Source organism: Rhinolophus ferrumequinum, chromosome 13 (assembly GCF_004115265.2).
Source record: "Rhinolophus ferrumequinum isolate MPI-CBG mRhiFer1 chromosome 13, mRhiFer1_v1.p, whole genome shotgun sequence".
Classification (NCBI taxonomy): Eukaryota; Metazoa; Chordata; class Mammalia; order Chiroptera; family Rhinolophidae; genus Rhinolophus; species Rhinolophus ferrumequinum.
The window spans coordinates 53,707,601-53,722,262 of record NC_046296.1 but is presented as its reverse complement, the minus strand read 5'-3'; the positions used below and the strand labels follow the sequence as shown (position 1 = coordinate 53,722,262).

Here is a 14,662-nt window from a genome sequence, read left to right as displayed (position 1 = left end):
TTTGGGGCCCAGCTTCACCCTGAATGCCACACCATGTCACGATTCGCAATAAGTCCTGCTGCGAGGTCAGTGACCCCGGCTGGCTGTAGGACCAATGTCCTCAGGCTGTGAAGAAATGTCCTTCTCATCCCTGCTCACTTAACTCTGCCCACAGAGTTCGGGCTCGGTGAGCGTGAGAAGCGGCTTTGACCTTGACCCATGCCCCCCTCTCACCTTCCCTAGGAACATGCTTGCCAATTCAGCCAGCGTGCGGATTCTCATCAAGGGAGGCAAGGTGGTGAACGATGACTGCACCCACGAGGCGGACGTCTACATTGAGAACGGCGTCATCCAGCAGGTGGGCCGTGAGCTCATGATCCCCGGAGGGGCCAAGGTGATCGATGCCACTGGCAAGCTGGTGATCCCTGGTGGCATCGACACCAGCACCCACTTCCACCAGACCTTCATGAACGCCACGTGTGTGGACGACTTCTACCACGGAACCAAGGTAATGCCCACGGTGCCTTCCGCTTTGGCTTCTTCTGTTTCGGGGCTGCTCCAGACCAGACCCACGTGCACAGGGTGCTTCCACTGTACTGCTAAAAAGAAGGGTGCCCTCCAGGGGGGCCAGTGTGGCAACTAAAATTGGAAATTCCAGGCTAGATATCACAGACTTCCATGATTATGCAAAAGGATGTATTTAGGCCTATTTTGCTGATCACATCCCTTATCTAGGTACCCAGGCTGGGAACTGACTTTATTTTTATATTTTTATGTCACATAATATGGACATAATACGGACATCTCTTCTTCCGAGAGGAAGAAGAGAATGAGCTGGTGTTTATTATTGTGCTTGTGTGTAGTGGGGGCAGGGGGTTCTTCTGATGGACTCCTTTATGAAAGGCTAAGTTAATTCCCCTAAAGATTGTGAAAAATAGGTATGCTTCTTCCAGATGATTTTAATGGCAGACGTTATGGAAAAGACATAGCTAGCTATCGCCTGTTATCTCTCCTAGCTTGTTCATTATTTTTAAAAGAACAGCTTGAAAACTTCTGGTCGTGAGTCCTCTTTCAGAGGGAGTTATCATGGGTAATATTTAACAGTGATTGAGCTAAGCCTCAGCTACTGTGCTCGTATGTTCCGGAATGCAAAATACAAACATTCAGACGTGTGAAACAAATGAATTAGGAGGAAATTATATTTCGCAAAAGGAGCCACAAGTGGGTTCTTTCACCCTTCCAGAACCTCTGTCATGGCTGTCACCTTTCTGCATTGTAATCATCTGTCACATGCTGGCCTGTCCCTGGACGCCAGCCTGTGAGTAAATGACACTTACCCACTTGGGTCTCTACACCCAGCTATGCATCAGAGTCACCGATGAAGATTTTTTAAAATGCAAAATTCAGTCAGAATCTCAAGGGCCACAAGCCCCTGACGCTGGCAGCAGCCTCGTCTCCTATCTGATTTACGAAGGACTTGGCCTTTCAGGCTTCCTGCGTGAAAAGGATCCCCCAGCTCCTGGTCCCGTGGCTGCAGTTCTCTGTCCTATTTTGGCTCATAGCCTCAAATCCCCAACGACCCCACACCCTAAAATCCCACCTCTGTTCTGCCTGTAGTTCTCAGGGAGTCTTTCTCCCATGCTCAGCGCTCTGCCACTGGGATCCATCTTCCTGGGGGCTCAAGTGCTCCTGCTGCTAGGCAAACACTGCCAAGGCTCCCCAAAGCCTCCCCTGAAGAGCCTGGCCGGGGCTGCCAGGACAGGCAGGGGCTGGTCTTGGGGTCAGCTCTATGGGCTGGCCCACCTCAGGCAGATGGCCCCGTAAGGCCTCTATGAGGGTATGCCCCCTCCCCAATCCAGGAGCAGCAGACCAGGCCCCTGGAAGGCTATGCTGAGGCAAGGATGCTCGCAGGCCTACTTCCTGGCATCTGGTGCCACACCTGCACACTCTAGCTGTGCCCGGGGAGGAGAGGAGGTAGGCAGACCCTCCCTACTTTCTCCTCTGAGAATTTTCCCGGGCCCTGCAGGGGATGCTTCACTGATGAAATGGGGTGGCCCCATCCTCATCAACTTGCAGGGTCCTCTTGCAGGTACCCTAGTGGCAGTCAGGACCTTTCTAAAGGGTAGCTAGTGTATCCAGTTCACCATCCCCATGCATTGGGGCCAGGCCAGGCCTGTGTTGTTTGTAGTTATTGGTGTTATTTTTATTGAAGTATATAACATACATACTGAAAAGTACACAAATTATAAGTATACAGAATTGTCACATCTGAGCACACTCTTGTGACCAGCACCCAAGTCAAGAAACCAAACATTGCCAGGACCAGAAGCCCTTCCTTGGGCCCCTTCCCGGTCACTACTCCTCACCAAGGATAACCACTATCCTGACTTCTAAGGCCATAGTCTTTAAAAAAGAACAGCTTAATTGAGATAGAATTCACACACCACACAATTCACCTATTTGAAGTGTAGAAGTGTAGAAGTCAATGGTTTTTAATGTATTTGCCATCGATTGGTTTTGACTATTTATGTACAGGACATCAGGCTGTATGTACCCTTGTGTTGGCTTCCTTTGCTCAACATTATTTTTCATCCAGTGAAATTCATCCATGTTGTTGCATGTCATTCACTTTTATTGCTCTGTAGTATTCCATGTATGATGTACCACATAGTACTTAGCCCATTCTGTTACCAATGGGCATTTGGATGGTTGCTAGTTTGGAGCTATTACAAACACTTTTGCTGTGAACATTCTGGTACATGTCTTTTGGCAAACATATATGCACACATTTCTGTTGGGCATATCCCTAGGAATGGAACTGCTGGGTCATAGGGTAACATATGTTCAGCTGTAGGAGATTCCGCCAAATCGTTTTCCAAACTGGTTGTAACAACGTATAGTTCCAGCAGTCGTGTAAGAGAGGCCACAGTATTTACTATCAGCATAACGCTGATAACCACACCGGTCCATGCTGGGGTCGATTCTGTAGTATACTCAGGCCTTGCGCCAAACAATTGTAACTTACTGGTTATGGTCCCCCCTTGGGAGACCTTTAGTCCATGGCCGGGTGCCACTCTGTCACTACTCTGTCTATGAGCCTCTTGGAGGGCAGACTGGCCTTCTTTGTCATATTTGCCACACTGTCATCTGTCGGGGCCTCATTAGCCAGGAGTGACAGCTTTTCCCCTGAGAGCCCTTAGCTCTATATGGCCAATGTAGACCTCTGCTCATGTATCTCTGTGCAAGGTGGAGGGTAACTCTTGATCTTTTCCAGGCTTCTAATCCAAGGGAACAGCTGCCTCTGGAAAACACATAAAAGCCCTTGTGTGATTACAGGCCCCAGCTCTCCCAGTTCCTGCTGGTTTAGGCTACCTCAGGCACCCCCATCCAAGTCAGGCCCTAGTTGTGGGGAATTTAAGGGCCCATAGACCCCAAGCGACCCTGGCTGCTGGTGTCACCTAAACAGACCCTTTGGTTATATCCATCCCCTCAGCAAGATCGCACTTTGTCCTCGTGCCCCAGCTCATACTGTGCTCTGTTTCATAACACAGCCATGACCCCGTTCTCCCTGGACCCCTTTAGCAGACCCTTCCCAGAGCCTGCTTCAGGCATCCCAGCCTCCCAAGAGCTGGCTTCCTGCCCCAGTGTCCCCTCCCTTCCACTCCTGCATTTCCCCCCGTCATTGGTGCTTCTACCACTGGCTATTTTGGCTTTCTCGTTCCTCCAGTTCCTGACAATCTCCTGGGGAGAGAAAATGCTCTCCTTTTGCAATGCTGCTCCCAGGGACATGTGGATTTAATTATTCACATGGCCTGTGGCTCTCGCCCTCACACAGAGGCTGAGCACCCGGATAGATCGCCGCTGACCTACTTTGTACCTTCTAAGAAAGGTAGCAGTTGCTTCACTTTAAGCATCTGGGTTTGTAATGGAATAATAATCCCAAGGAAAAGCTCACCCCAGTGATTAGCCTAGAGAGAAAGAGAGATCAGGTTGCATCTTTTTGTTCTTGCTGGACAGAGGACAGATCCGCAGGGCCTTGAACTCTGTACCCCCTACGCTATTGCGAGCTTGTCAATTTGTCAACAGCAGCCGAGGCTGGGAAAACAAAACCGTGGAAGACCTGGCTTTTCCCGCGAGCATCTGGGTCTCCATTGTACTGGGTCTAAAGGGATTTCTCTAGTGCTTCTTTAACAAACGCCTCGCCTGCCTTTGCCTCGTCAGAGGCTGTGGTCGGCTCTGCCTGGCTCCCCTGGCTCTGCGTCTCACCCTCACAGCTGTCATTTGATCCTCCTCCCCGCACCCCACAGCCTCCCAACCCTCAGAACCCGCCCTCCCAGAGGCCCCAAACCTGGGTTTCCCGGAGGTGCGAGGACCACCTGTTTGTTAATAATGCAGACTCCACTGAAGAAAGACGTTATCTCCTATGGGGAAGCAGGGGGACCAGGGGAGAAAGGGGAACCAGTAACACCAACTGGGTTAATAAAGGTCTAGGATTTCACTTGGGTCGTGAGGTCTTTCATTATTATTCTGCTTAACTTCTGTTATATTGATTCTTTTGTGTATATCTCATATCACATAATATAGAATGTTAGTGCAGGCTCTTGAGCTCCACCCCACCATGGTCCTGCATGGCCAGGTGGGGATATCAGAATCAGGTTTTTAAACCACAGGCACAGCCCTCTCACCAAGATGTTGATAGAGGGAACAGACATGGACAATGGGAAAAAGCTCCTTGGATGCCTTTTCTGCTTCCTGCTCCTCCAAACATATATTCATAACCACTGTCTAGGCCAGTGGTTTTCAACCCTTGGCAGAAAATTACATTAGAACTATTTGGGACTTTTTAACTTAACGGATACCAATATGCAGGCCCCACCCGACCAATGAAACCAAGTCTGTCGGTCTGCCTCTTCCCCATCAGTACTTGCTAAAGCCTCCCTGATGATTCCAGCACTGGCAGGCGCATGTTTAAGGGACTTTCTTAGTTATTTTGAATGGCACTTGTCATCCCTCTGACCCTCACCTTACGTGCCAGGACTGACATCTGAATCCCTGTTGAAAGCATGCGCTTGCCTTGCCCTTGCCAGTCTGTTTTATTTGCTCCTCTTATTTGCATTCCAGGGTCCCATCATTGGAAACCCAAACCCCACCCTGTACTTGCTAAATTTCCCTGGCCCTGTGTTCTGCCCTGCTGTCTATGCCCCACAGAAACCATCAATGAGAGAGAAGTTGGCCACGGTAGAAGTGTCATCAAATAGAAGTCCGGCTGGGTCTGTCCCTCTTCCTCGAGGGCCCAGGACCTGTGCCAGGACTATCTGGGCACAGAGACAGCCTTCCACTAACTTGAAACCAGCACCAGCTGGGCATCTATTCTTGCTTGTAGTCAACCTACAAGGGAAGCCAAACGCCAGCCAGAGGAGTACTTGACCAGCCTGGGATGGGCCCAGGGAATGTTCAGTGGCATTGCTAGCATGGCCTGCTGCTGCCGCATCCCGCCACCCATGGAGAGTCCTGACCCTACCTCCCCCGCCCCCCGACACACACACTGCAGAGTCCCTGGACCCGCTCTGGCAGAGTCCTGACATGTGACAGTCTAGGGCATAATTGAATTCCCTTTGGTTCCCCGCCTGCCAACACCCATTTCCAAGGCTCCCATTTATCCACTGGGCAGACTCCATGTGCTATTTGCCTCTGAAATTTGCTCTCTTAGAATTAAACCTTTCAATGCTGCTCACTTCCTTTCTTTTTACCTTGACCCCAGTATTCTATCTGTTTTTATTTTATTCTGGCCAAAATGTCTTTTTAGTCTTTTAGCTCTGCAACAACACTTCATGCTTATCAGGAACTAGACTCATACAATCTTGCTTATTAGTTGATGTCCCCAAGTTTGCTTATATCTTCATTCCTGTAAAACGCTGGAAGGGACCTTAGAAATGTAATCCCTCCCTCCCATTGATTGGAGGGTGAATGAATTGCCTCAAGTCTCTGAGGTAATTAGACCAAAATGCAAGTTTCTCAGTCTCAGGCCCTTTTGACCACCCTACTCAGGGGCTCTTGAAAGCCCAGAGTTGGACAGTCACCCCGTTCAGACAGCCTCTCGGTGGGCTGCACACCAATAGTTCCCTTGACACTATGGCTCCAAACTTGCCTGGACCAGAGGAAGGCACCCCAGAACGGACATGCATGAGGCAGACACTGGAGAGTGCTCTCCGCCTCCCGGAGACAGCACTTTATAAAACACCACTTATCCCTAGAGGAGTAACACTGATGTCAGTGCTTAGAGCGGGACGGCTTTTACCATTTATCAGTGGTGATTGTGAGAAGTAATAAGGTGCTGCATGAAACACAGGTCACACAGTGCCTGGCACAGTTTGTGCCTGTCATAGATGTTGGTCCCTGGGCTGTGGCTACCTGGGTCCACCCCAGGCCTGGCTTTGGTTTGTCTTCCACATTCTTAGGTTACTTGATCCACCCACTTTGGGTTTACGGTGCAATTGGCCTACCTGTTTTCCTGGTCTGGCTGCTGCCATACCGTGCCCCTTCTTCCCACTGACCTGCCACCCTCTGGCCTGGATCAGCATAGCTGGGCTCCTCTCTCTACTGTCTTCTCTGAATCACCCACAGTCACACTAATTAGGGAACTCCATGAGTGCTTTGTAAGGTGACTTTCCTCCCCAGCCACACGGAGGGCATCTCTTCTCCTACCTCTCCCAGTGGCACCTAGTACCCACGCAGGGGGTGTACCTGTTTTCTACTATTTTGTAACAAATTAGCACAAATTTAGCAATTTAAAACCCTTTTATGAGCTCACAGTTCTGTAGGTCCGAAGTCTGGGCACAGTGTAACTGGGTTCTCTGCTCAGGGTCTCCCATTCTCTACTGGAGGTCAGAATCCTCTGCCAAGTTCACGTGGTTGTGGCAGAATCCTTCTCACACTTCACATCTCTCTGACTTAGAATCTTTTTCACCAGGAAGAACCTGTCCCTTTAAGAGCTCAGCTGATTGGCTCAGGCCCACTGAGAGAATCTCCCTTTCTTCAAGTCAACTGTGCCATATAACATAACCTAATCATGGGTGTGGTATCCCATCTATTCACAGGGTCCCGCCCACTCTCCGCAGGAGGGGATTATACAGGGTGTGGGTCACAGAGAGTCATCCGTCTCCCATAGGGGCTCATGCAGACATGGCCATCCTCTCGACACTTTGCCCTGGTACATCTCTACTCCACCAATTTTGCTTAAACTACTTAAACCTTTTGAAGACTCCTCATTTATATTTTTCTCATCACAAGTCACCTGGGCCACCCTTTACTTCACAGCTTTCTGTGCCTCATGTTATCTCCCTGCTTGAGAACCTACGATGGCTCCCTGGTGACTGAGACATAAAGTTTGGATCTGAATCTTCACCCTGGGCAACTCCCCATCTGACCGTGTGCTCCCATCTAGTCCTCGTTCCCACCCACGCCCCAGCATGCTCGATTCATCAGGAAGATGGTTTTCTCAGCCCCACCCCTTGAACTTCCACGCTTCCGCCTGCCATCCCTCCCCACCCGTCCATAGACCCCTGCCTTCGTGGCCTACTTCACTCATCTCACATTCTCCCTCCAGCCAGTTCAGCTCCAGGACCCCATTTTCTTCTCACCAACTACAATAATTTGTCATCCTGGGGCTTTCAAATGGTTTCCTGTGAAGTTGATCTCTCAGCTAGATTGGACTCGTAGGGCAGAGATCACGATTCATATTTAAGTGACGACTTACCACAGAATTCACATAGCTTTCAACATATAGTAGACGGTCAAGAAATAGATGAGTGTGAGCACAGCATGGAGGTTGTGAACACATACTCAAGTGGACAGCCAGAGGTTGAATTCCAGCTCCACATTTGCTAGCTGTGCGATTTGGACAAGTTCATCTCTGTCTCTCAATTACCTTCTTTGGAAAAATGGAGATTATAATACTCTTTTATATGTGTTCATTGAGTTACTGTTTGTAAAGAACTTAAAATAGTCTTGGGTGCTTACTAAGCACCATATGAATGTTTGTTAAAAAAATAAATACATCGTGCTGATCAAGGACCGACCCCTGGAGAATCCATTTGTACAGTTTCCTCATGAGTACATATATGTATTACACTGCTAAGCGTCAAACAGGCACTAAAAAAACTGCATTCCATTTCAATTCTTAGAGTTGACTGTGGTTTTAGATTTCAAGTGGAATCCGATGTAATGGTGATGAATTCTCGTTAATTTTCTCTCTTTCTTAAAAGCAGAAGAAGCCAGTCATAAACTCTGCAGGCATCAGGAGCTATTTAAAGATGTCCTGCTTCAAATCAGTTATCTTGCTTAACAAGACCTCGCTGACAACTTTCATTCTAGTCTACATCTACATTAATTGGCAGGCCAAAATGTAGGCCAAGCTGACCCTTCTTAGAACAAACGGAAGAGAGAAGATCTATCGTTTTCTTACAAATTTTCACATCTAGTATTGGAAAAAAATCTCCTATGGTGACCAAGCAGCTTCTCAATTCCTACAATAAAGAGTATCTGCAAAGAGTTTATCTACAGAAAGATTATTGCATTGTGATACCTTTGGTTCGAGAATAGAAGTAAACGCACCCTCTGCTTTTGCGCCCAACTGTCTTGGAAACCTTTCATACTCGTACGAGAAGTTCTGCTTTTATACTCTCATCCTCTGGGGTTAAAAGAAAAGAAAAAACACATCATGTACTGTATGTATACTTCAGTGATGCATATAGCACATGAATGATATATTTTTCTTCCTTTTTTTCTTAAAGCCTGCATATTTTTTTAATATTTTAAGAAATATTTGAATATAGCCTTATGGAAGGCTTCAAAAGTCTCAGCTGGAAATATCTCTTCTCCCAAACCTTGCGGAGGTCGCCTCTGATCTGAAGTTGCCATATTCCTATGTTGAATGTAAGGGTCTCAGAATGGTTCATTAACAGGTAGCGATGTGTGTAGATGCCATATCTTTTCCCCTTGGTGGTTCCTGCCTCACTGGTCCCTCAAGTTATCACTGCAGCCAGCCATGTTTCTCTCTCCCCTGATCCTTTCTTACTTCTTGTTAATTAAAAATTAGGAGCTATAAGGATTCTTAATTAATGACTGTGAAGATAAAACCATAACCAACTATTCTGAGAACTTTCTTACTAACCAATGTTTATCTCATACTACACACCCACATTCCCACTTAAACACTTTCACATACTCATACTCACATTCGCACACTTACACTCACTAATACACATAATTTTCTGGGTGAAAGTACCATTAGAGATGAATGAATCCAACCCCTGATCCATAAATAACCCTCCTTTTTAGATTTAATCTCGCCACAATATTCTCAATTACTATTTAGAATTAAAATTAAACTTGATATAAGTTGGTAGGCTCTATTCTTTTAATATTGTTTTTTATTAAAGTTTATGGGGGTGACAATTGTTAGCAAAGTCACATAGATTTCAGGTGTACAATTCTGTATTACATCATCTATATATCACAATGTGTGTTCAGCACCCAGAGTCAGATCTCCTTCCATCACCATATATTTGATCCCCTTTACCCTCATCTCCCACCCCCCAACCCCCTTACCCTCTGGTCATCAGCAAACTATTGTCTGTGTCTATGAATTTTTGTTTCTTCATCTGTTTGTCTTGTTCTTTTGTTGTTTTCAGCTTTACATACCACATATCAGTGAAATCATATGGTTCTCGACTTTTTCTGTCTGACTTATTTCACTTAGCAGGTGGACTCTATTCTTGGGAAGCGTATTACAGAACGAAGAGGTCATGATTAGGTAACCATGATTAGGAAGCCATCTTTAAAAAAAAAAACTTAGGTGTTCCCTTTTTTCAACAACTTGATTAAGGTATTAGTGACATACAGTAAGCTGCTCATTTTGAAAGTGTATAGTTTGACATCTTTTGATATATGTATACACTGAGAAGCCATCATCGTTAATATAATAAACATATTAATTACCCTCAAAAGTTTCTTTGTGTCCTTCCGCCACCCCACATAACCACTAATCTGTTTTCTGCCACTAGAGGTTTCATTTTCTCACATTTTTATATAAATTAAATAATATAGTATGTATCCTTTTTTGGTCTGATCTCTTTCACTCGGCATTATTAAGTGTGGGGATATTATAGATAAATCTGCTATGAACATTTGTGTACACGTGTTTGTGTGTACCTATGCACATGTCCCTTGCCTAATTACCAAGACGTGGAATGCCTACGGTATATGGTAGGTGTATGTTTAGCTTTTTAAGAAACGGCCAAATTGGTTTCCAAAGTGGGTGTGCCATTTTGTATTCTTTCCAGGCTCCACATCTTTGCCACCACTTGTTATGGTCAGTCCTTTTAATTTTAGCCGGGCTAACAGAGGTGTGTGGTGGTATCTCACTGTGGTTTTAATTTGCATTTCCCTAATGGCTAATGTTGAATGTCTTTACATGTGCCTTCCATATATCTGTGGTGAAGTGTTCACATCTTTTGTCCACATTTTAATTGAGTTACTACTCTTCTTTTTATTGGGTTGTCAGAGTTGTTTATCTATTGTAATTGCAAGTCACTTGTTGGGTGTATGTTTTTGAAAATATTTTCTCCCATTCTGTGACTTGCCTCTTTATTTTCTTAACAGTGTCTTTTTAAGAGCTGAAGTTTTTAATTTTGAAATCCAATGTATTGATTTTTTTTTTCTTTTACAGTTTGTTTTTTTTGTGCTGTAATCAAATTTTTGTGAAATCCAAGGTCACTAAGATTTTCTCCTATATTTTCTTTTGGAAGTTTTATAATCTTAGCTCTTACATTTAGTTCTATGATTCATTTTAAGTTTTTATATATGGTAGGCGATAAGGGTTGAGGTTCTGTTTTTATTTGCATATGTCTATCCAATTATTCCAGTACAATTTATTGAAGATTCCAAAAATCAGTTCACCTTGTGAATGCGGGTCTATTTCTAGACTCTCTTTTCTGTTCTTTTGAGCTGTTTGTCTATCTTTACACCAATACCACTCTGTCTTGATTATCATAGCTCTACAACAAGACTTGAAAGCGGGTAGTGTAAGCCTTCCAACTTTGTTTTTCTTCTTTAAAATTGTTTTTGGCTATTTTTTGTCCTTGGAAACAACCTTGTTAAGTGCAAGCTGTAAACCAAAAACTAAAGAGAACTGTAAGCTGAGTGCATTAACCAAGCACTTGACAAACATTGTCAATCCTTAGCATGGTCCCTTTCTGTTAGCTAGAAGTTAAGAATTTTCTTTAAAAGTTTCTCAAGTTATTTGAAGGGCAAAGAATCTATGCGGGTGTGTGTGTGTTGTGTTAAAAGGAACTTTGTTGGGGGTTCAGATGACGGCTATGAGGATGTCGTCCTCCATGACAGGGGGCTGCATGCTGATGTGGATATGTTGTCTTCACGTGATCCATACCAATGTACAGTAAATTGTGATGACATCATGGGGAAGAGTTTGTTCTTCTCCCTCTTTGCCTTGTATTTAGAGTCAGTGGAGAACAGAGGTAGACTGGGGAGTTCTGAGCGGATTAGATTAGGATAAAACTTCCGTGAACCAAACCTCTAACCACTGAGCCATCGCCACCCTCTCCCCTTCCCTCTGTCAGGTTTCCATTCTCGGTATCCTTTGTTACCACCAGGCCTCCTGGGCTGGAGCTTCTCTCTTTTGGTTCGGTGCCTTGACTCACGTTGCCAGGCTTACGACACTGTAGGACTTATGTTTGGGAGAGCTCTCTGGCTCCAAAGCTCTAAGTCTTAGACTCAGTGGCCCAGCAAAGAGTATATTTTTTCCTGCTGCGTGGAGAATCGAGTGTTCTCCAGTGCAGCCAGAATGGAGCATTCCAGGATCCCAGACCCCCAGGTGGCACCTGGCTGCACATGGCTCTCCACAGGACCTGCACTTGAGCTGCCCAGCCTGGACCTCAGGTCCACTTGTCAGAGCACTTCTTTATTCATAGTACATGTATTTTGATCTTTAAAGACCCCTCAGGCAGCTCCCCTTCCTTTCCAGGGGGGAAACGGAGTCTCCGGGAGATAAAATAACTTGCCAAGCTGATAAGTGCAGGGACAGGTCTGCCTGCCTCCCAGCCTTGACCCCAGCCCCCATTCCCTGGGGCCAGTATCCACAGAGGCCTTTGGATAGCTTCCCTCAGCAGTTTGATGGCACTTGTATCACTTAGCTTTGGGACCAAAATGAGTACTTGCCCACATTGGGATAGATGAGGGAAGAAGAGCAAGTGGGATTCCGTGTGGCTTGTTTCTCGATTGTTGATGACTCCCTCCCCTCTGACATCTGTGGGCAGCCTGGACTTTTAAAAACGATGGTTGTGGCCTGCTTGCCTGTAAACTTTCCCACTTTGGGATTAGAAGGGGCTTTGCTAAGGAGGGTGACAAAGGGCCCCTCTGTGCAGCTCTGTGCTTTAGAATGGTCCCCCCAGACCCCTGGGCTTCTCAGAGGCTGGCAGCCACATTCCCTCTGCCACATAACTCCCTTTGAGGATCATCCCCAGTCTCCATGGTAACTGCATGTTGGGAGGCAGGCTCTGTACTGTGGCTTTGTATTAAACACAATGAATTTAAATTGGGTGCTTGACAGTGAAGATAATCATTCTGGATTAGAGAGAAGCCTGGAGCTCCTCATTTCATAATTTTTGATGTTGGCACAATTCTCAGTTTTAGCCCTGTAATTCAAACCCAAGCCACACCTACCCCTGTTTATAAACTGCGAGAGGTCCGGTTTCACTTGGGCTTTTCCCCACCCTTTGACAGAGGAATCTTGGAGCCAGGGAGCCCCTCAGTCAGGCCAGGGCTATCCTGAGCTCTAGAAGGGGCGGCATAACACAAAGGACAACTAGGGGCTCTAGAGTCCGAGGGACCCTTATTCAGCCTGGCTGCGTGATTTCCTCTGAGCGTCTGTTTTCTCACCTGTGAAATGAGAAGAATAACCTGCACCCTACAGAACCATATTTCTAAAATTTTTTTATTGTAATAAAATATATAATTTACCATTTTAACTATCTTTACTTGTACAGCTCGGTGATAGTAAAGTGCATTCACAGGATTGTTACCACGATAATCCATCTCTAGAACTTTTCCATCTTCCCCAACTGAAACTCCATACCCATTAAACACGAACTTCCCATTTCTGTCTCCCCCAAACCCCTGGCAACTATCATTCCACTTTCTGCCTCTATGAATTTGACTACTCTAGTTCCTCATATAAGTGAAATCATACAGTATTTGTCCATTTGTGACTGGCTTATTTCAGTTAGCATAATGTCTTCAAAATTCATCCATGTTGTAGCACGTGTCAGGATTTCCTTCCTTTTTAAGGCGGGATAACATTCCATTGTCTGTTTCTAGCACATTTTGTTTATCCATTCATCTGTCGATGGATTCTTGGGTTGCTTCCACCTTTTGACTATCATGAAGAATGCTGCTATGAACGTGGTTATGCAAATATCTGAGGCCTTGCTTTCCATTACAGAATCATTTTGAGCATCAAATAAGATAATAAATGTTAAGAACATTGCACATAGTAGGCTGTCAGTGAAGGTGAATTTCTCTTCTAAAAGTAAGTTCAGCTCAGGAGCTAACTGCCACAGTGGTCCGATGGCTTTAATGAGAGTGGTGTCACTTTTTGCTAGCAGGCTGCTTTTGTATCCCTGGGACATACTAGTCTGCCATGTCTGGGAATTAACACAGTGCATTCCAGGGTTTAAAGGAAACGTCTTAAGTGTGGAAGTAAATGTGCATCAAGTCTCACAATAAAAACCACGCATGCTTTCACATTTCTCCCACCATTTGGTATTCACGTATTCCTAGTTACAAAATGAAAAAAATGTTAGGGCTGATGTATATACTTCCTTATCAGTTGTCTATTTTAAGTACACCCTCTGGGAGACCCAAAGCTGGGGTGGGATTGCCCCAGGCTGTGAGATTCTGTGCTTCGTTGCTATTTCAGCGGTATCAGATCTGTTCTCAGTATTACAGGAGAGTGTGGGATTTGGAATAAAAATACCTAGATCTCAGTCTTGGCTCATGTCTAAAAAAATAAGATGATGAAACGTGTGCTGCACGTGGCGGCTGGACGTGTGCTGCACGTGTGCTGCACGTGAAGACTGGATGAGGGAAGTACTTTCTGTGCAGATGACCCACTCCTACAGCACTGGGTGCCTGAAGGGAGGAAGGGGCCAGGTCCTTGGGCTGCTTTGCAGCTCTTCAGGAGATTCTCTCTGAGTCTAGTTTCATCCAAAAGTTCCTATAGTGGGGATAACTCCCCTGCTGCCTTGGGCCCCTCCACCATGAGAATCCTGAAGCCCAGAAACCATCTTTCTCTGGTCCTCTGAAATTAGCCTTTCCAGGCTTGGCTGCGGGTTCTGCTGCCAGCATCAGTGAAGCTGGAGAGAGCCAGCTCCCTTTGTATTTAGCAATTTGTGACAGAAGAGAAGGGGGCCAGGAGCTCTTGCACAGCCTCCCTGTGACCTGTGCCCTGTGCGTGACCCAGCTGCTCCCTGCAGCATGGCCGTCAGGCCTGTTCTTTATTGATGAGGCTGCAGGGAGGAAGGGAGATGGGGATGTCCCTGAGAAAGGCATCTCAGACCTTTCTCTCACTTCTCAGTGGAGCTGCTACTTGGTAATGTGGTGTGCA

At 45.9% G+C, this 14,662-nt stretch overlaps 1 protein-coding gene across 1 annotated transcript in view; it reads left to right on the top strand.

The window, feature by feature from the left end:
- The window catches only part of DPYSL5 (dihydropyrimidinase like 5), a 78,688-nt gene that overhangs the window by 30,245 nt on the left and 33,781 nt on the right, over nt 1–14,662 (top strand). Inside the window, exon 2 of the mRNA XM_033125490.1 lies at nt 223–487. Coding sequence (XP_032981381.1) covers nt 227–487 — 261 coding nt within the window. The 5' untranslated portion in view covers nt 223–226. The remainder of the gene's footprint in view (nt 1–222; nt 488–14,662) is intronic.